We start from the raw sequence: 21,463 nt of genomic DNA on the forward strand, positions 1-21,463 counted from the left end.
GGTTGGAAGGGACCTTAATCATCCAACCCCCCTGCAATGAGCAGGGACACATCCCACTAGATCAGGCTGCCCAAGGTCCCACCCAACCTGGCCTTGAACGATCCAACATCGCTTTGAAGGTTTTACTCAAGTAGAAGTTTTACTCAAGTAGAATTAGTTTATAGGCAGTCACTGATGAACAGAACCCCATATTCTCTCATCTTATTAATTAGGTTTACAGACATTATGATCTCTTAATACATAGCCTTCTACCAAAACTAATTAAGTCATAGCGTGTCTGTCTCTGCTAGCCATGCAAAGGAGGCAGAACAGGCACACAATACAATGGATGATGTAGTAACCAATAAGCACAGCACCCAAACCATTCATCAGTGTGCAGTTTGAAAGCATCTTCCTTTCTGCTCAGTGGACAAGCATGAACTGAACTACAGTTTCTGCACTCCTCCAGGAAGCAGAAAGGTAAGAAAACCGTCAACATACTTGACAACAGTTAGGGAAAAACCTACCTGGTATTTTTATCACTGTGCTGCAATTGCAGGCTATGAACTGTAAATGTTTCTCAGTGAGCTTTCTTTTTGACTCGGAGAGGAAGGTGTATACAAAAGCACACATACTGAGATGTAATTAATCTATATACAGAGGCATACACGGATACACTGCAAATAATACAGTTTCAGATAGGTTTCTTTTTTCAATGATTTTTGTCCATTTTTGTTGCATACTGAATGTGTAAAAGCTAAAATGTAATTGATTAATTCTTACTAATGCCAAAAATATCTAGACGCATCAAATATATTCTATACAGTGTTCTGTAAAAGGAATAGTAGTGTAGAAATCTGCATGGAGGCATTGCCCACAAGAATTACAGGCACAATCTAACATCCTTACTGAAAAATAACAAAACTTTCAGTTTCTGGGGAATGCTGTACTGCCTCCATGCCTCAGGATGGAGCTGGGAATGACCTACTTGGAGCTAATTACTTGTACAAAATGTAGCAGAATAAGAAACATTTGCTGGTATGTAATACTAAACCCTAACTGATACCAAAGGCAAAGGCAAGAGCAGGATTTTGATCAAACAGAGGAGGTTTACTCCCGGCGTTAGGACAATCAAGCATAAAAGAAAGGAAACTCTTCTTGGAACCTGAAAATCAAATGTGAACTGTATGTTCAGGAGGCATCTATATTAAATAAAATGAAGAAAACCACAACTGAACATTTTGCTCCCCCTGGTGAAAAGTTTTGGCGATATTTGTCATGAGCATCGCCAGTCATTACCATTATGCACAACTTATGCTTCTGGGAAGACTCGCAGGATCTGTGGCTACATACTGAGGGTGCTGGTGCTGTGTCCTGAACACTGCTTCCTTGTGACACCTGCCTTCACGCAGCAGCCTTCCTGAAAGCAGGCTCCTTTCGCTTTGTACCATCCCTCTCAGCACTGCATTTTCAAGGCTGTTCACTTGAAGTTTTCTGCATTAGTCAGAGGTAAAAAATATCCTGGGAAATCTGAGAGGCCTCCACTCTCCACAGGCAATCCAGCCAGTCATCTCTTGGAAAAATGAGCAGTAACTGGCTACATTTTTAGCAAATACTTGGTTTTCTTTCCTGCAGTTATCTGAACACAGATGTGAAGAGGACCTGATCATGACATTTTTCAGCCAGATGAGCATTAACTAAGGAGAAAGCAAACAAATCTTGATTTGAGAAGAGATCTTGTTATTGCCGAGTTCCCCCAAAGGAGCTGAGGAAGAAAGGGACAATTCATTGCCACCCTGGCCTTGCCCTGTTAGCAAACCCCACCTGAGAAGAACTCTCCGCTCTGTCCTACAGTGCCCAGCACCAGAATGTAGCCACTCCCAGTGGCCAAACAGCTGGATTTCCCTCCCTTGACATCACGTTGTGCAAAGGTTGAAGTACTCAGGTTATGAAGCAGCCATCCCAATCCCGTATAACCCTCTCCCAGTCCTTATAGCCTCCCTACAACCCTCAGCCCATTTTCAAATTCAGTCCTTTTTTCTACCATCACCAGCAACACCTGTATTACTAGAGTCTATGGTGGACCCAACTCCTTCTTCAAGCACCCAAGTACCACTTGCTGTTTCTGCCAGGACTAGCGCTGACAGTCCCTTGAGGGCACAAAGGAGTACAGGAGTTGTGAGGAAGAGCAGCAGTAGAAAAAGGGAAGTTTGGAAACCTGAATGAGGAAGTCTAACCTGTGGCAGGACTCGTTCACCGTGTGTCACCAATCTCTCACTCCGATGCTGCATCCTTTGAGTTGTTGAACTTGTCCTCTCATGGCCCAGTTTCAACCATCGAGAAGTTATTCACATTAGTCTCCATTTTCTTCTGATTATATTCCACCTCATGACTCCACTCTATGCCTGAAGAATTCCGATGCTGTCCCTGGCCTCACACCCACACATCGCAAGTAACTGTTGACTGCTGACTTCCCAGTGACTGGCTGCCTGGCCAGTCTATTCACTGTACGTTTAGCTGTTTCATCTCTTAAGATACCATCAACACATAAAAGTATTTTATAAAACTCCAGCAGGGCTACTTTTAAAATAGCAGACATAACTGATGCTCATTTTGTTTTCCTCCAGAAAGGTTACAGACATGCTGTGTTTACTCAAAAGTAGTGTAAGGGCTGAAGGACCATATTCCTGTAGATGTCCATCTTATGAAGGTTCACAGGGCTCTGCCTCTTCTCCAACCTCAGCACCTTCCTCATCCTTACTATTTGTCTGAGCCTTCTGCAAAAGTCTGGGCCCTGCCAAACCAATAACCAGGGCTCCAATTGGAGCGGTGATCAAGATAGCCAAGAAAGCTACTGTCAGTACATCCATTCCATACTTTTCCAGTTGTTCATCTTGATGCCTTCTTGCTGTGTCCAGGGCAAGGGAACCTATTGCAGCCTGTAGGAAAAGAAATATTGCTGAGATGGAACAAGTAACCTTTACCACTGAAAGAGGAAAAGAAGGGACTAATCATCAGCCAACATTTAACATAAAGTTGACATTTTTAATACGCTCAACCCATTTGTTTCTAGGCAGCGTATAGAAAAACAAATGTTATATTACACCTATAAAAACAATTTTCCTCAGCTTCACTTTGAATTTCCTAAACTAATTAATCTGAGTAGTTCCCTCCTGTGAAGAACATCGCTTAGCTGCCATCTTATCCATGTTTCTGGAGAATGCGTGAATGAAATGGGCCAGTGTGTGTGTGTATATATATATATATATACGTATATATATATATATACGTATATATATACATACACATATATATACATATATATATATATATACATGGGCTAGTGTGTGGGCCATACACACACACACATTGGCCCATGTGTATATATATATATATATATATATACACACACATATAAAACCTGCTAAAATGCCACACATAGAATGTATCCTGACAGTAGTTTACTAATAGCAACTTCCAAAAAGCTAGTTTGCAAATCTTGCAACAATCCTTGTCTGTTCTGGTTATTAACTTCTATTTGCACTCATGCTACAGCGGCAAAGTCCAAGTGACTTAAGCATCACTGAAAACAAGGAGCAGAAATGCAGCCAAGCTGAGGCTTCTCCAGCAATACGACTGTCAGACTGTCCCTTACCAAAATGACTATGAACTGAAAACCCATTCTGAGCCTCTGGTGTGACCGTCCCTGCAAACACTTTGTACGGTGCAAGAGGGAAACACTTTTACCTTTGTTTTGAGAGTTCTTTGAATCTGTGTGCAAAGGCACAACAACCTGCAACAGCTGAGAAACAGTTAAACTTCCTATGATGTATGTACAGTTCTTTGTCACACCTTTACGCAGAAATTTCGGTTTTTTTTCATGCATTTTTCAAGCAGACTCAGGGCAGTTTAGAATCTGAACTGTCCCTGTATCACACTCTGCTGTTACTGAGCCTGATCCTCTCCTGGTTTACTGCTGCGCTAGTTATGAGAAGCTGTGTTGAGGACAATAAATTTAGCCTGGAGTGAAAGTGATGTTGGACTACTTACCTGGACAGTGGCTTTAGGAATCCATGCCAATGAGATAAATACTTTCTCCTTGAAATTAAACCCGGCAAAACACACCATCAGGAACGTTGCTATGATTCGCACAACTAGGGCAATCCCTAGTGTAGCAACACAGAGCCCTGCAACAAAGACACACACATCTCAGTACTTCTGTGCATAGATACCTGCGGGGAGTAAGGCTCCCAAAACTGTAGCTTTACACTGGGGTTGGGTTTTGTTTTGGAATTTTTGGAGGTCAGCCATAGTCTGCTTTGCTTTAGATTTCTTTATAGAGATTGGAAGCCAGTAATGAAAGCCAGATAGTCATCTTACCAACAGTTTCAGGCCTAAGAGATGTAACAGATACTTCTGCTCCAATCAAACCAAAAAGAAAAGGCTGAAAGATATCCCATGCAACTGCAATGATTTTTTCTACTTCTCTCTGCAATGAAAACAAAAATAATGAGTAAATTCACAAAAATATGGCAAACATTTAATTAAGCAAAGGACAAAGTGAAAATGTATCATAAGGATTGTCCAGAACTGCTCCTCCTTCTCTGAACTAATACCAAAAGATTGCAAATCAGTTGCATACCCTTCAAAGGTCAGAGTGTGTCTAGCTCTACTAGTAAATAAATGCCTGCTATCTCAAGAAGAGAAATAAAAGTCACTGAGTTTGAACAGTAATGGAGCAGTTTGCAGACAAGAGGAGGAAAACAAAACATAGTCTATTTCCAGTAGCAGGATGTAATTTGAACAGCTTTGCCATGAAGTGTCTAAGCCTTTAGGAAGTGCATGCTTAAACGTGTTCTCCTATTTGTGTCTAAGCATAATTAGAGCCTCAAAACTTTCAATAACAAACTAACTCCATTTGCACTGCACTTAGTCAGAGGCCTGTCTCTATGTGAGCAGAGCAAAGTTAGACTGAACAAGTCTGAAATCCCATACTAATATAAAGTCTTGAACTATCCAGTATGATGTACCATATGAGGGCAAAGCCATCTTTTCTTCTTGCCTTTGAACTTTACACCTAACAATTTTCCTAAAACAACTGCAGCCAGGATAAACAGGTTATCTTCCACTTCAGTGAAAAGGTACATGTGACATATCTAATAGAATTTCTGCTTTAATTTAGTGGGTTCTTCAATAGCAAATGAGCCTTCAGGCTGGAGCGTGTGGAAAATGTAACTACAGTGCTCGGTCACTTAATAATCAATCCAGGACTTAGACACGTCCTGTCCTTGGTGTTCTCTCCAGGACGGATCTTGCAACACCTCTTGTTCTTCAGTCAATGGGAGAGGAGATGACTGCAATACAAAAGCTTCTGTAACTTTAGAGAGAAGGAGGTGAAAATATAGAGACTTCTAAACATTTCTCTTTATTCACCTCATTTCTCCTACTTATCTCTCCCTTTTCTATTTTTGACAAAAAAATAATCCTCTTTACAAATGTGTTATTTCAGTCTCTTCACTGCCCATTTAACTTTTCAAGGAACAGGTACCCGTGGACAGTATTTGCCAAGTGACTTCCACCAGGAACATCACGAGGCAATGGCCTTCGAAAAGGTCAGCAAGTAAACCTTGGTAATATATTGAGTATATAGTCCACCGACATCTTTGCCTGTATCTGATAAAGAGCGAGGGCATTTGAAATCAACATCTCTAACGACAAGAAGCTTCATTCGCTGATCAAAAGAATTTAAACTAAGCATTTACAGACTGCATATACTTCTTCAAGGTCCTTCCTACTGAAAAGATTTAAAAGCTTTTCAAATAGAGAGCTTTACCAGTTGTAATGCTCTTAAGTATTTAAATTCCAAGATGAGTTTTTCTTCTTTTAAAATTGGTCAACGTAATACTTTTCAATAGAAACCATGGTTTCTTTTTCATTAAAACATATTGAAATCTTACTGAAGTCAGGATCTAGATGGGGATAATAATATGGACTCTGCCATATCTGATTCCCTTTCCTTTATCTTCTTTTCCCTATCTCTAACTGCATGTTGCAAGGCTACAGCTGTGCAGAGAAAGATATCTTCTAAATATTAAGTGGAGATGATATCAAGCAGTGAGACATGCCAAGGTACAGAAATGCAGCAGGGAAGCAACAGTAAGAGGCAGCAGGCTTAGTAGCTAAGAGAAAGTGACTGAAAAGTAATCTTTTTTTAATATTTTCTGTAGGGCTTTATATCACTATTTATTGTAGACATCCTGCTCTCTAATTTATCCAGAATACACTGGCTGGGATTTGGGAAAGTTGAGAGAGGATGTTAATCACTGTTTTCCATTTCACCCCAGGAAAAGAGAGGGAACAAAAGCTCAGGGCATTCAGGCCATGCCTAAACTGTGTTTAGACACCTGTTTGTAATTTTTACCATAAAGTGAGTGTGCAAAGTTACAAACACTCACAGAGCTGGGACAGAAAGCTTTGGATTCCTACTCAAGTGCCTTGAGAACTAATCTCCTTTACATGGCTTAAGATGTCTTAGAAAGCCTTGCAAGTGTTTCTCTGTCAGTACGCTAAGCCCTGTATCAGTATTTATTCACATACACGGTAACATTCTGTCATGCTAAATGTTAAGGACAACCAAAATAAATGTAGAATTTTTATTTTTTTTTTTTTAAATCTGTACAACCCCTAAAGTTTCATAAACGCATCATTACCACTTCTGGCAAGCTGTCCATTCAAATGAGTTTTGGAACCGTATGCTTCTTAAGTAAACATTCACCTTTTCGTTAGACCATCCCACGCCTGCAACAAAGGCTAAAACAGCCCTCCTGATCCAGGGAAGCCAAAGTAGATGCTGCCAAACACAGCAAACATCGACAGCCCAAGTAAAAAATATGACCTCTTCCACGGCAGAGACGCCTGCAGCCAGGAAAAGAGACAAACAACAACAAAAAAAGTTCTTTTAGAAATGGAGGAAAAAGGTTACATGTGTTAATTTTGAAAATAGCAATTTGAAAGTAACAATTATCATTAACCATTGTGAAAGAATCAAAGCTCCCAAGTGAGACTTGAGCTACTCAGTTGAGAGCTTTTTTTGGACACTAATCCCTAAGAAATAAAAATTTTATGAATATAATATTTTCTTTCCTCTGTTCCTCCAAAATGTTATCATCAAAAGGCTTTTTGTATCGCTAGGAACGTGATGTTCTACTCTAACAGCCCTACTTCAACTCTGTGATAACAGGATTTTTGACCTGTACAGTCAAGTACTGAAACAATTTATCCAAGTAAAGGTGAACTCCTTAAAAACATCTAGTGGCAACAATAGTCCAACAAACATTTGACAGTCTCCCAAAAGCAACTTCAGATGAAGCCAGGAAAGGAATAACTTAAGAATATCATCCATTAGCAAAGAATCTCCGTTTTATAAGAAGGTTTTTTTTTACTGGCCTTTTACCTGATCGTGGCTTGGGAAATATCGAACGAACATTCCCAGAATCCCCCCAGCTGCTATGCCAACACCAACCTCCAGCACACCATGGAGCACACTGTATAGAGTAGAACCTATTTGGCAAAAGAAAAACAGGTTCGGTAAGCCATAGCAGACCCTTCACACACAAACCATACTGTAGAACTATAGGAGCAATTCCAGGACAGTGTCTGCTTTAAATTACTTGGAGTAAAGGGGTTCAGGAGGGAACATATGTCCCAGAAACATTTATACAGTGCAAGCCCATGCCAATAAAATGTGCCAGAGTAGCCAGAAAAAGAGCCACTGCGAGGTCATTGCCAAACTCATGGAAATTTGAAAGCATTTATGTTGGGCATGTAGGGACCAGACTTGGCAGCTGGGGAAGCAGAAAGGGAAAAATATTCTCTGAAAGCTGATGTGATCCACAATTCAGAGCAGACAATATTACACCACGGCTTTTGATCATGGGTAATTTCCCTCTCGATATTCAAGTTCATACATAAACATTATAAGGAGGTATAATTAAGTTTCAAACCAATCAGTCATAACAGAGCATAGATTCCTCAAAACATCACTGTTGGTTCTGGATTTCACCACGTACAGATTAACCAGCATACCAGAAGAGAAAGCCATCCCAAGGCAAGTGTTGAAGCCTGTAATAGCCAGAATGTCATCAATGCTGCCGGCTGCCATTAGCAAAGTTGGGACACCTTTCTCTACCCCATAGCCCCCAGCCTGTAAAATCAGCATTGAGGGAACCACCACAGCAGGGGAGACTGCACCTAGAACAAAACTGAAAACACACAAGTTCAGCCTCATTTAAAAAGAAAGCATTGAAATAAAAAAATTCAAAATGTTCTGACCTCATTTTTTTCCGAGCATAAATAAACAGAACTTTAGGACCTTTCCTGACTAAATACAAGCAGGGACATTTCTATGTAGATTTGCAATCGGCTTTTACTTCCTGCCCAAACTAATAGTATTAAAAGTAAAGGGCTCCACAAAGTAGACTTGAGTCTACACTGCAGGCCAGTTATGCTCCCTGACACATGCCTTGATTGTCCAATTTACAAACTTGGTCTAGACATGCTTATGACTCAGTGGCCCGGTTCTTTCTTATAAGTGTGTGGCAGAGGAGGAGTTCATCCACCTTGCTTCAGTATACGGGTCTGGATCAAATCCCCCAGTTTAGAAAGAACTAAATGGTAAAGATTTTCTCTTCAAGGACATTATTCTTAGACTGTACTATGTGCATCTCTCTATGGGGAAATTCCAAATTCCAGCATAAAGATGGTCCAAATTGTGGTATCATTTTCTGTCCCTAAAAGCCCTCTGTGTTGTGATTAAAGACTCGGGGATTGCACCGTCTTTGTTCCTTCTTCAAGTGCCCAGATCATAAACACAGAAGAGCAATAACGCAAGTAACAACTCCACAGCCTGAAAACATGACCTTTAAATTAGCCACAGAGCCAGACATGAATAGCAAACAACCACAGGGGCTCATCACAGATTCCTGACTGGCACTAAACAGAGCTCTCTGCTTGGTGCAGAGAACTAATTGCACTTGGATCATTTAACTCTTGTATGAAAACAGGCACCTTTGTCATACAGGAGGAAAGGAAAGAGTACATTACCCTAATATAAATCCCCATTGCCATGGCAAATGCATGAACAAGTAGGCAAGAACAGCAGCTGTGCATGTTTCTGAGGCGCATGGTCCAAAAGAAAGCCGTAAACAGACTGCTTTGAGCTTCTTAAGAGCCTGTAATATAAAAGCACATTCAGACATCTATATCAGTACCTTTGGCTTTATAGAGAGGAAATACATTTATCATCTGATATCGTTTATTAGAAGAATCACCTCTGAGCTGCAGTGCAGGATGACAGCTTTATATGGCTTAAGCCAGAGACAGACTCAAACACAATTGGATTTGCACATAAAATTCCAAGTGTGGCAGTGAAACTTACTTCATTTAGATTCCACAAGGTTCTTGCATGTCACAGGAAGAAGTGGCAGAGAATTGTTTGGCTTTTTATGCAGAGCAAACTAAACGTGGGAAGCTGGACTGGCTGAGATCTATTTGAAAAGGGTGCACTCAGCACAGCTGATTTACACACAGTTACTCAAGGTCATCTGCTCCATCCATAAAAGATTTTGCTATAATCCCACAAATTTCATGAGCGCTCCCCGCCAAAACCATGAACAAATCATGCAAAGTACTGTAGAGCTACATGAACTTGTTGCAAGGAGCCAAGCTTCTCTTTCAGCTGTCTCTCACTTGATATCCAGAGCAGATTAAGCTCCCCTTGGCTCAGCAACTTCTATTCAAAAATTTCTCTAAAACGGAATATTTACTGTTTATTGTAACAGCTGCCTTTAATAGTCACAAACACAACTCTCCTAGGGCAAGTCCCTAATTTTGACATTGAAAAAATAATTCAATGAGTTGCACATCTTACTAGCACAGTTTATCCCCGTGTAATTAGGGCTGAGAATCACCAGAGCCTTTACAGTTTCAATTACACCGGGAACAATGGTAATTGCATGAAAGCACTGCTACACAGAGAGTCCAAATGACAGTTTTGACTGCCACATGGGAGAAAAATGAATCAAAAATGAAGTTCCCTTGGCAAAAAAACTTGTTATGGAGTAGAAAGAAAAGCAATCTCACAGAACTGGGCATCCAACCTATGTGTAACAATACATAGTTCATGTCTATACAAGCTTCAAGGTCTTGGAAAAATGGATGATAATCATCTAGGAAACCAGGCAATTTTTCAAGAACGACAAAACCCTATTCTCCTAAATATCTGAAGCATTGGCAACTCCCTGATTTCCATCTTAAGACAAATCAGTTTAGTTGTTCTGAACTAGCCATACTTGACCTAAGTTTTGTATAAACTTGCAGCCCCTTAAATTTAAGTAGTTAGGGGCCAGTACAGTATAGCTGTATTTGATCCAGCTGAATTTTTATCAAGCAAAACCTTGCCTTCATTAATTTATGGACCATCATGTTCCACAGTGCGGGGAGGAAGGCTAATTTTTGTTCACAAAAGTGTTACGGGCTTTATTGTGATGTGAAGCATTGTTTCTGTAGTGCAGCAGGACTCATCTTTGTAATGAATATGTTTGTATTAAAATGGCAATGATTCAAAAGAAAAACAAAGTGAAAAAGACACACACAGATCTGGATTTTTTGGGTTTGGTTGTGTTTTTTTTGAACTGAACTGTTCAATATTTTTTACAAAAGCAATTTTTTGGAGACTGTTGTATACTTTGTCTCAAACTAATCTCTGGTGCCATACCTTTGGATCCAAGCCAAGTCCGGCTCGGGTCAAGATAATGGAAAGAGCAATATTCCTCAGTGCTGCAGACCAGCGTAGGTTTATCTGGATGATGTCACTAATGAATGGAGTATTTCGGATTAGGAAACCAGCAAGTAGCATCCCTTAAATGAAAGCAAATAAGCTTCTGTCACGTAATTTGCTTTTATTGCACTTAAAGCCTGCATAGAATTCTTAAAAATAAACAACATATTTATGAGAGATAAAGAAACAATTCAAGTTCTGAATTATTAGCCACGTTTTAATGATGGGGACAGAGGCATGGAAAGAAACAAATATGTTTAAAGCAATGAAAGTGACCTAAGGTCACCAATGGAAAAATATGCAGGATATTGACACATAGTTTTAGCATGAGTCAATAGAATTCAGCTTTGTTCTCCAGGTGCAGGTCGCACTTAAAAGCAAAGACACCTCTGCATTCTTAAAGATATTTTCACTGTTAGCTTATCTTAATGTGAAAAGATTGTCTAACATCATGTATTTATCTCAGAAATTGTTAAAACCCCTCAGGTGTAAGGAACGCCAGTGTCACAGGAAGTATTATGTTGAGTTTATTAGGATATATAATCTAATATAGCCAATCATGGACGAATTTAGACATTTAAAATGCTCTGACAATATTACATTTATGCAAAGAGGTGAGAAAAAGCAGAGGAAATCAGGAACTTGCTCTTATCTTCAATTTGAACTACTTGCAAGATCCAACCTTTTGCAAATATTAGCAAAACTGACTAATCAGAGGCTTCCTGCAAAGTCATCAGTACTGTAGTTCTGGAAGGATACAGAAAAGTACAGGAAAGAGTGACTTCAAATATAGATCTGCAGAGATTTATGGTAGGTCCTGGCGATTCAAAGATACATTTTTGTGGCATAATTTTATATTAGCCACATTAAGAAGTGGGACAGCAAAGACAATAAAAAGTAAACAAACACTGTGCTTAGGTTGGTCCTGGCTTAGTGTAAGCTTTGGCTGTGGACTTGATTTGTTCTGGAACACGCTAAACTTTTGGTCATCGTGCTTCCCACTCCCTCCCAGAAAAAAAACAGTGGCATAATTAATCTGCCACTGTATATGACAATTGTATCAGGCTGGGATAATGATTGCATGCTCTTTGCAATGTTTTCTTGAAGTCCAAGTCATTAGAGCCACTCTGACCTAGAAATCTACTTCAAGCAAAAAACTCTACCTCAAAGGATATCTTTGTTCTGCTCCCTGTTGCCTGCTGCAGAAACCTCTCTGCAATGTATATCTAAAATATATCTTGTGACTGCTTCAGGTAGCAATTCCACTCCTTTTTTTTCTCAGGCAGAGGCTTAACATAAGGTGCATTAAGTGCTCAGTGAGCCACACTACACTCAACTGCACTGAGCACAAGTGGATTAAAGGCATGTAGGAGTACAAGATTTGTATTTTTAGTGTAAAAAAGAATATTCAAAGACATTGTCTCTTCTTCTGACTCATAAATTTCTCCAGTTTTCCTCAAAGACTCCGAGCAATGAACTCTGTCCTAAGCAACTCTACAGACCTGTGCTGTCATGATTAAGTTTCTGTTGTTCAGTACTGTCTGACAAGCATTTTCATGCTCAACTCACAACTTTTAGATACGGATGTGTTGTGGTTTAATCCAAGTTGGCAACTAATCACCATACAGCCGCTTGCTCACACACATCCCCAGTGGGATTGGAGAGAAAATCAGAAGGGTAAAGGTGAGAGGACTTGTGGGTTGAGAAAAAACAGTTTAATGATTGAAATAAAATAAAATAATAATAATAGAAATTTTAAGACATGTAGTGAAAAGGAAAATACTGTGTGAGAGAAATAAAACTCAAGAAAAACAAGTGATGCAAATGAAAAACAACTGCTCACCACACTTCAAACATTGCCCAGCCTGTCCATGAGCAGCAATTGCCACCCTCTGGCCAACTCTCCCTATTTTATATATGCTAAGCACAGTACCATATAGTATGGAATATCCCTTTGGCCATTTTGGGTCAACTGTCTTGGCTGTGCCCCCTTCCAGCTTCTTGTGCACTTCCCTACTTGCTGGCAGGGCATGAAAAGCCTAAAAGTCCTTGACTTGGTGTAAGCATTAGTTAGCAAGAACTAAAACATCAGTGCTCCATCAAAGTTACTCTTACACTAAATCTAAACCACACCACTATACAAGCTACTAAGAAATTTATTCCTTGTGGTGAATTTGTTTTCTCATGTTTCAGTTACCCTGAGATAAAGCAAGGTGAAGAAAGAAATTGCTTTGGATTACTAGCAGCAGGGAATTCCTGTTCCATTTTCTTCAGAAAACATTTTCATTGTGCGAGATACACGTGAAAAGGCTCAGCAAAAATTTCCTCATGAATTAATTATTCTAAAGTAACAGGAGATCCAGGTTAAGACTCCTGTTTAGTTATATTAAATTAAAATTTTAAGTAACTGTGACAAAGGGGACTGAAGGAGACTAACCTTTGAATCTGTAGGTATACAGTTCTCTGTTCCTCAATTAATTCAGAGAAGAGCCTCAATAACATACAGGCTATTTCATTTGAGCCAGTTTAGGGAATTTTGCACCTTAATCAGAGAGGACGTAATAAAAGTCACTTGGAAAAGCCACCAATTTTGAGTCTGACACACTTTGTTTCTAATCCAAACATATCTAGCATGCAGATATTATATGATGTTTTGAATAACAAATATGCAAGAAGGAAAGAAGGAAGGATATCTTACCCAGAAGAGCAGGAAGAGGGGGTAGTGTTGGTATTCTAATGAATCCAAAAATTTTACCTCCGATGACAGCAAAAAAATAAAGGAACAGAATTCCAAAAAGGTTTCCACCTGGGAGACACTCGCTCCCAGTGATGGACCAAACCACAGCCCAAACCAGGACCACGATTGCAACTGGAACAAAACAAGAAATATTCATAATTAATCATCTTTTAGGGGCAGCTTTGTTTGCTATTAGATCACATTTGATTTTACTACTAAGGAAAAAAGAATCACGTCTTTCAGAAATAAAATAACTTGCCTTAAAAATTAGTTTAATCATAGCAATGTTTAGTCTTTGATACTCCTTAAACTGATGTTCTGATTTCATAGATGCTAAGATACTTTACAAGTAGTAACAGGAACATCATTAGGGACCAAAGAGTACTGAGTGAGCCTTGAGACACTGTGGAAAGTACTTTACAGGCCCCAAACTTAAAGCAAAGACTCTCACTACCTTATCTTGCATTCGCTCATCTTCCTTCAGCTACTTCAAAACTGCAATAAGAACCTGCTGCTGTGCAGCCAGACACATCTATGAGCCAATGACTTTCGCTCCAGTCTAATTTTTACAAGAATTTAAGTATCATTTTTAGCTGGATGCACATCTTGTGCAATACACTGCTATCCCTGGGAAAAAATGCAAAGGTGGTCATGACTCTGGACAGCCTGAACTAGTACAGATACTTTCCTTGATGCAGCAATCAAAGTGTTAATACACATGAAAAAAAAATAATCCTGACAAATACTATGAAAAAATGAAGTGCAAATATCTTAAAATACGTGAAAATATTGCAAGATACGTGAAAATACTGTGCTGTTTCCAGATTCCTAAATCTGTCCCTACAGTTATCCAACAAGAACAAGCATGCATAGATGCAAAAGCAGGAGACACGGAGAAAGGAAAAAAATGTGTTGAATAAATCCCTTTTCTCCTAATCATAAGAAAATATATTGCACTTTCAGAGTGGATTTTTCTTAATCATATTTGAGGGTGGAAGATAGCAAAGGGAAGATCAGCAGATTTCCACACAAAAACCTAAGAATCCCAAGTGAGAGAGAGAGGTTGTGGAAGCACTCAAATCCACAGAAGTGTCTTTTGTTAGGAAAAAAACCCAAGTATTCTCTTGTGTGAACCTTCAGTGCAGGGTGAATCTTAAGCAGAATGGGTCAGCTACCTTTGCAGTTAGGATTCTTGGCTTTGTAGGCCTGGGGTATTAAGAAATGAAAGAATCACTACAAGGTCTCATATTCGCTGCCTTAATTAAAAAAAAAAAAAGCATCCAGTGCGCCAAAAATGCCACTGTGTTCATAATAATCTTAATGCTCTTACATCAAAACAGACTATCAAGACTAGAAGTAGGAGGTCTTTCTTCTGATGAAAACAATTTGCAATGGAAAAACATACCTAGCATCTTCAATACAAAAGAGAGGATGGAGGAACAAAAACTATACATTCAATTCCATTGTTTTGCCTCATTTTTTCCCTTTTTCTGCTAAAACATTGAAAAGAACGTGTGATGTGTAAAACACAGCTGTTTCCCTTCATTATTTTTAAGGATAATGGACAGGTATAGTTACATCCAAAGAAGCAAGTACTTAATTTCCCATTTTTCAGTTTAATTAATCTCTATCATTCTTACATACCATCTGTCACTATTCGGGCCAGTAAACCCTGAGGAGGACAAGTAAATATTTGCCTCCATGTTCTTGGAGGTATCGGAGACCCTGCTGTTGGTTCTGAAGATTGCTGAGCACAGTGGTTCAAGAGAGCTGTTTCTTCTGTTTGTACATTCCCATCGGTACCTTTGGCATCTACTGCTGGCCCCTCCTGCGTGAAAACAACGAGACCTCTCAGAAATAGCACTGCATACATTTGAAGTAGAGTACAAGACCTAGAGTCACGCTGTCAACAGACAACTCTATTAACTATGCAATCGCTGTAGGATTGGTCCAGCTTTGAGGTATATCTGGGATTTTTGGTTGTGTGTTTGGTTTCACATGGCAGAGAGAGCAGCAGGACATTTGCCTTTTTATCTGCAGCTGACAGGACTCCTGTCCCAACACAAATAGCAACAATATCAGCATGTGTAATGAAGAATCAATATTAATCGGCCAATCCCATCCTGTCTTGTACATAAGCTAAATATTTATCAATATTTTCTACAGTTTGACAGGGTTCTGTTTCCAGACTGGATTCCAGAATACAGTTAGTGATAAGCATCATTCCAGTGAGACAGCGTCTATAACTCCTAAATAACTCCTGTTGCAAAGCCTTAAACAAAAATAGCAAAACCTACTTATGATTAGACAAAGATGAAAGAAACAGAACAGCTGGCCAGTGCAAGCATTACTCACATGATCCATTGCTAGAAGGCTCAAGCTGGTAAGTCAAGGTAGAGATGAAGAAATACTGCCCTGGGAGCTATTTATTTGAAGAACGGTTCCTTAAAGCCATTCCCTTATACCCAATCATCTACTTCTCCATATTCATAGCCAAAGCCCTTTTTGACCATTTTTGGATATGCGCTTCACTTCATTTTAGGATTCTTATTTTTGACCAGTTAATCATCTACCTTCCCTTATGATTATTCACCTTCATGTCAGCTCATTGTCATAGCATGGACATGGAATTCTTGCCTGTACTGTGGTTTGGCCCTCCTCCAGTAATAGTTATATATTTCCCATTATTTTTCTGCCTTGTATCTCTCTCTCTCTCCCCCTATATATATATATATATGTATTACTCAGAGTCACAGTTGGAACACATATCTTGTGAGCTTTCAGCATGGAGCTACTTGGTTATCTACCTTGTGATTCTGTGATCACCAGCTCAGCTTCCCATGTGTATAAAGACATGCCATATGGTACTTATTTTTACAGTCAATACTGTATGTTTACTCTAAAGGGCTTTTTACATTAAGATTTTTATTTTCACTTGCACTTACTGCAAGTCCTTTTTAAAGTCATGGAAGTCAACACTAGAAATACACACAGGGAAGTTTAAAATGGTGGCTTTTTTATTTTTGTTAAATAAAAAAAGGAAGAGATGCATGAACAACTTTCAGCAAGTGGACAGGCACAATTTGAAAGCAAAGAAACAATCTTAAGTCCATTTAATTGTCTTAAAACTTACACTGATATATTTTCCACTTCAAGCTGAAATTGCAGACACTGATTACCACCAATCCAACATACCACAGACTTCTGAAAACTGAACATTTGTTAACTGTAAGAAATTCCCACTAAGGAGGTTTCTCTTTATATTCCCTTCAGACATAGGGATTTCAACAGATGTAGGAAGAAAAAAGAAAGGAAAAGGAGAGTTCCTCTGACTAAAACTGTACTTTGAGATCCTCATTAATTACCTCACTTCTGTCATGCATGGGAATCATACCATTTCTCTCACATACTGATGGCTCAGAATCTTTGTCATTTACAGTATCTTCCTTTAGCATTGTTGCAAACCTAAAGAAAGCAAAAAAGGTAGAAAAGTTAGAGAGAAGCAAATAATACTATTTTCATGATGCAAGGCTTCAGTCATGTTGTTTCCTTCCCCAGAGATCTGGTAAAAAAACGCTCACAGCCCAGTTTTGGAAGTAAATGTATTTTGCATGCCTGTGTATGCTGCACAAAAGACAGAAACTAACAAAAAAACACTATTAGGCTTACAAATCAAGCACTAAAACCAAAACAAAAATAAAAAAAAAAGTTTTAAATCACAGCAATCTGTGCTAAACTGTTATTTTCTCCTTTAAATTATGACTGTAACATATATATGTATAAATCACATGCACATACCTGAAGACAAGGCTTGCTAGTGTCCTCTCGTACAGAAACTGTGTGTGTACATTCTCCACCAACTACATTTTAGTCCTAACAGCATTCTCTTGAAGTCTTTTATACTGCTCTGGCCACGTAAAACACCACTCAAGCGGAGCCAGAACTTTTGAGCCAAGAAACTCCTTCCCTGCTAGATTGTTGATACGAAGTCGAAGAGCTGATTCTCACAATTATTAAGTCTTCAGTTTACAATGCTATGTTTGATATTTGGGAGTGATTGATGTCGTGAGCAACGGCAGTGGCTATTGCAACTTTTGGGTGGTTTTGTTTGATCTATTCTGATATAAAACTGGCTTGAGACATGGCCAAGGCACAGAAGAAGAATACAGAGCCAAAGGTAAATGCTTTCTGTGTGTTCAAAGGTAACAGCTTTGCTTTCTTTCCTTTTTAAATGTAAAGCGTTAAATTAATCAAATTCCAGTACTTTTCTGCATTTTCATTTGTGGGACCAAATATTTTTAACGAATTAAGTGATACTTCTGGGTTTCTTTTTTGTAGGATTATTCATCCTTTCAACGAGGCTGGGAAACCACAAATGCCAATCTATTTACCGGAACAGAAAGTATCAGCAAGCTACGGGTGCCTCCTTTTTCCCCTTCACCACCCACTTCCCCAGAGGAGATGTACTTAATTTTGTAATTCTGGAAGGGGTGTGTGAGGATAATGGACAGAAAGATACTGCTCTCCACCCAGCTTTGCATGGGCAACACCTCAGTTCTTGGGGTCACGTGGCTGTTGACACAAAATATGTTAATACTTCTGAGAAACCCAAGTGCAGCTCGAAACAGCTTCAGCTCCCGAGTTCATAGTAGTGTACAGAAAAGAAATATTGACCAAGCAAAGGAATTGGATGTTCCACTTAGCCAGAATGGTTTCAAGGTGTGAATAAGGAGCGTGATAGTGGACGTGCTGTCCTTATCTATTTTGTGACAGGCCTTCACCCTGTCACGTTATTCATACCACTACTTTCAAGCGAAGCTCAGTTGGATTAACGAGATCAAAGCGAGCAGTTAGTTTTACTCACACTGGGGCGAGGGATTTTAGGTTAGAATCAGAGCATCATGGTTCATGGTAATTGTTAATTTTGGTGGTGGTGGTGATGTTTCTTTTGTGGGTTTATTTTGGTGGTTTTTTTTTTAACTCCACCCCCTTTACTGACAATTGAGAAATCACGGAACAAGTTAGAGCATGCAGACTTCAGTGCCTCCCTGTCAAAATAACGCTTTCCTTATTTTAATAATCTTAATGCTCTTACATCAAAACAGACTATCAAGACTAGAATTAGGAGGTCCGTCTTCTGACGAAAACAATTTACAATGCAAAACTATTTTGAAACAAGGAAGGTTTTTATTAGATCCTCTCATTTTACTTGTTTTTAATTGGTAGAGGAGGAGGAAAAGTGAGAGAGAGCCAAGTTGTGGCTGTGACAGACAGGCAGCGTGTGCTGCGTTATGAGCTTTGCTGACTGCCACCTTCTGCTCTGTACACACACAGTACAGAAAGGAATGGAAATAAAAGACCACAACCATCGCCAGAGCAACCAACATTCAGAGTAAACACATAAAAAGAAGCCAGAACCCAACCCACGCATCATCATCCACAAAAAGACATAAGTAAGCCCTGATGCAACCTGCAAACCACACGTTCCCTTCTCCTGCCGTCTCAGCTGCAGGGCAGGGAGATGCAAAGAGGCAAAGGAGAAAAAACTTATTTACCTGGGGAATGGAAGGGCTCGAAGAGTAGGAACCGCTCCCTGCACAGCTTCTCTGGCTCAGCGAGAAGCGGATTCCTGCGAGCACCAACAGCTCCGTGCCAGCTCTGTCTCCTCCTCCCCTGCCATGGTCCCTCCTCCATAGGCACAGCGTCACTAGACAGCACCAAAACCCTCAGTTTAGAGCTTGAGAAGACCAAAAGGGTCTCCCAGCTGCCTTTCATGTCCCTTGGCACTGCAAACAGGTCACAGGATGAGGGGCTGCGAGCAGGGCTATGGTGCTGTGAAAAAGCCAAACTCAATAATCCATGCCAATTTGATTGTTAAGCAGGTATTCCTTTAATAAACAGTGCTGGGGTACCCATGGGGTAATCCACCTAACGCATCCAACTATTGAAACTGGTTACATGACTTTTATACTGGTTAAGCAAACATATTTATGCATATAGATTTCCAGAAACATACTACATGTCCATTATTTTTTCAGGAATTTATTATCGGTTTATCACTCGCTCTTGTATGGCAATCACAGCTTCTTTGCATCTTCAGTAGCGTCAGATGGTCTTTATCTTATGTCCTTTGTCACTGTGTCCTTTAGGTGAGCTCAGGTCCATCTTTGGTTCCTGCTGTGGGACTGTCCTTTCAATACTTGATTTGTTCCCTGTGTCAACTAGTAAACAAGCTGAACTCCTGCTACAATCACAGTCTTTCTAACTGCAATCTGGCCAAGATTTGATTCTTATTATTCCGATTTTTGCTTAAGCCAATTAATTCCCTCAACACAATGATTTATTCCTTCCTTCAGCTACAATCTGAGCTGTCAAAGAGGCATCAGGGTGGTTTGAGCAATGGACCAGCCCTAAGCCTATCGCATCCAGGAGGATGAGAGCTGTGACGGAAGCAAGACTGTGTCTCTCAGCCACCACTCCACTTCCCACGTCATTTCACTGTAACCTGTACCCATTAAAAGGGTCTCTTGCCCCGCTGCTTCTCCCGCAACTGTGGGAGGAGATCGAGGAAGGAAGTCTAAGAGGAAACAAACCCTCTTATACTGCAGCAGGGCAGATGGAGGTTGAGTTCAATAAAGGATAAGCACCTCCAGATGATTCCATTCCAGGTGCACGCAGAACAAATGCATCGGGGCAGGCGGTAGAATTAAACCAACCAACCAACAAAATGTGTATTTGTGGTGTTCCCATCAAGACATTTCAACTCCTTGAAGAAGACTCATAGAATAGTTTGGGTTGGAAGGGACCCTAAAGATCATCCAGTTACAACCCCCCTGTAATGGGCAGAATCAAGTGTCTCCACATCATCTATAAGTACACATGAGGGAATGAGACAGACCTTCACTCTCAAGCTCATTTTCAAGCTTGCGGAAGCAGAATCAAATGCAACCTTGCTACTGTGCTCCCATGAGCCTTACACAGAATTAAGCTGACTAAAAATCTGAGGGGAAAAAAAAAGCGCTTTGATCAGATTAAATTTTCCAGAAGGACTCTGAATCAGGAGGGAAGTCCCTTTCCTTCTACTCTACAGGAGAAAAGTTCGACCTAGAATCTGAAGAGTCAAATAATCCTCTTTCTGTTATTACTGCAGTGGAAGAAAAAGAAACAGAATTACCCAGCTCCATGAAAACCAACCAGGGAATTAAGAGGTCACAAGAGAATTAAGAAGCATTCTCCTTTAATAATTCCAGCTGGAAAATCTCTAGAGATTAGAACACATTTCAGAGTTGTAATTGTTAACACATCCATGAACAGCATTGCCGATAAGGCAAAAGACAGCAAGCTTCACTATTTTTTATTTTGTTTGGGTTTTTTGGCCCACCAGCTCCTTGGACTACCACTGAAAAAGCCGTATCTTTGTGCTTTTAGTGCAATGGAAAAATCCAATTGTATCCTATTTTCTTGCAGGAGTGCTTTGACAAAAAAACCCATTCAAGTAGCATCTACACAGCATTTCTAAGCTCACTGGTGATTGTGATAACTAATGAAGTTCAAGATGCCATAAATGTAATTAATTTTTTTTCTCAGACTCTTAAGTATATTTTCAGTGCAAATTTCCCATATTACTGTAGAGGGGAGATTGTCTGAAGTAAGCCTTCTGCATGTACTACTGAAGGAGGACTTTGGCCTTCGTATTAAACTCTAAAATCGTTGAAACAGTATTGGTGGAGCAGTTTTGGGCAACTCTGGATTTCTGCCTGAACCTGATCCTGCTTGGCTGCCAGTGTCACTTTACTGAAACACTCGATTCTCCCCTCCCCCGCCAAACAAACTACACAAGATAGGAATGCTCCAACCATGATTAAAGGTAAAAATTAAACCCATAGTGAGCCTGAGAAAGCCAAAATTTT

The 21,463-nt window shown here is 39.8% G+C and overlaps 1 protein-coding gene across 1 annotated transcript; it reads right to left on the reverse strand.

Moving 5' to 3' along the window:
- Positions 1-1,278: 1,278 nt before the first annotated feature.
- SLC9B2 (solute carrier family 9 member B2) lies at positions 1,279-21,454 on the reverse strand. Its single transcript, XM_009571649.2, is given in 13 exon segments — positions 1,279-2,918; positions 4,030-4,166; positions 4,360-4,468; positions 6,755-6,798; positions 6,801-6,894; positions 7,433-7,539; positions 8,065-8,240; positions 9,082-9,209; positions 10,754-10,896; positions 13,515-13,685; positions 15,198-15,381; positions 16,919-17,018; positions 19,109-21,454. Coding segments are annotated over 12 exon segments (1,620 nt in total). The 5' UTR covers positions 17,009-17,018; positions 19,109-21,454; the 3' UTR covers positions 1,279-2,681.
- Between the last annotated feature and the right edge of the window lie 9 nt (positions 21,455-21,463).

The sequence above is a fragment of the Cuculus canorus genome, chromosome 4 (genome assembly GCF_017976375.1).
Source record: "Cuculus canorus isolate bCucCan1 chromosome 4, bCucCan1.pri, whole genome shotgun sequence".
NCBI classification, from domain to species: domain Eukaryota; kingdom Metazoa; phylum Chordata; class Aves; order Cuculiformes; family Cuculidae; genus Cuculus; species Cuculus canorus.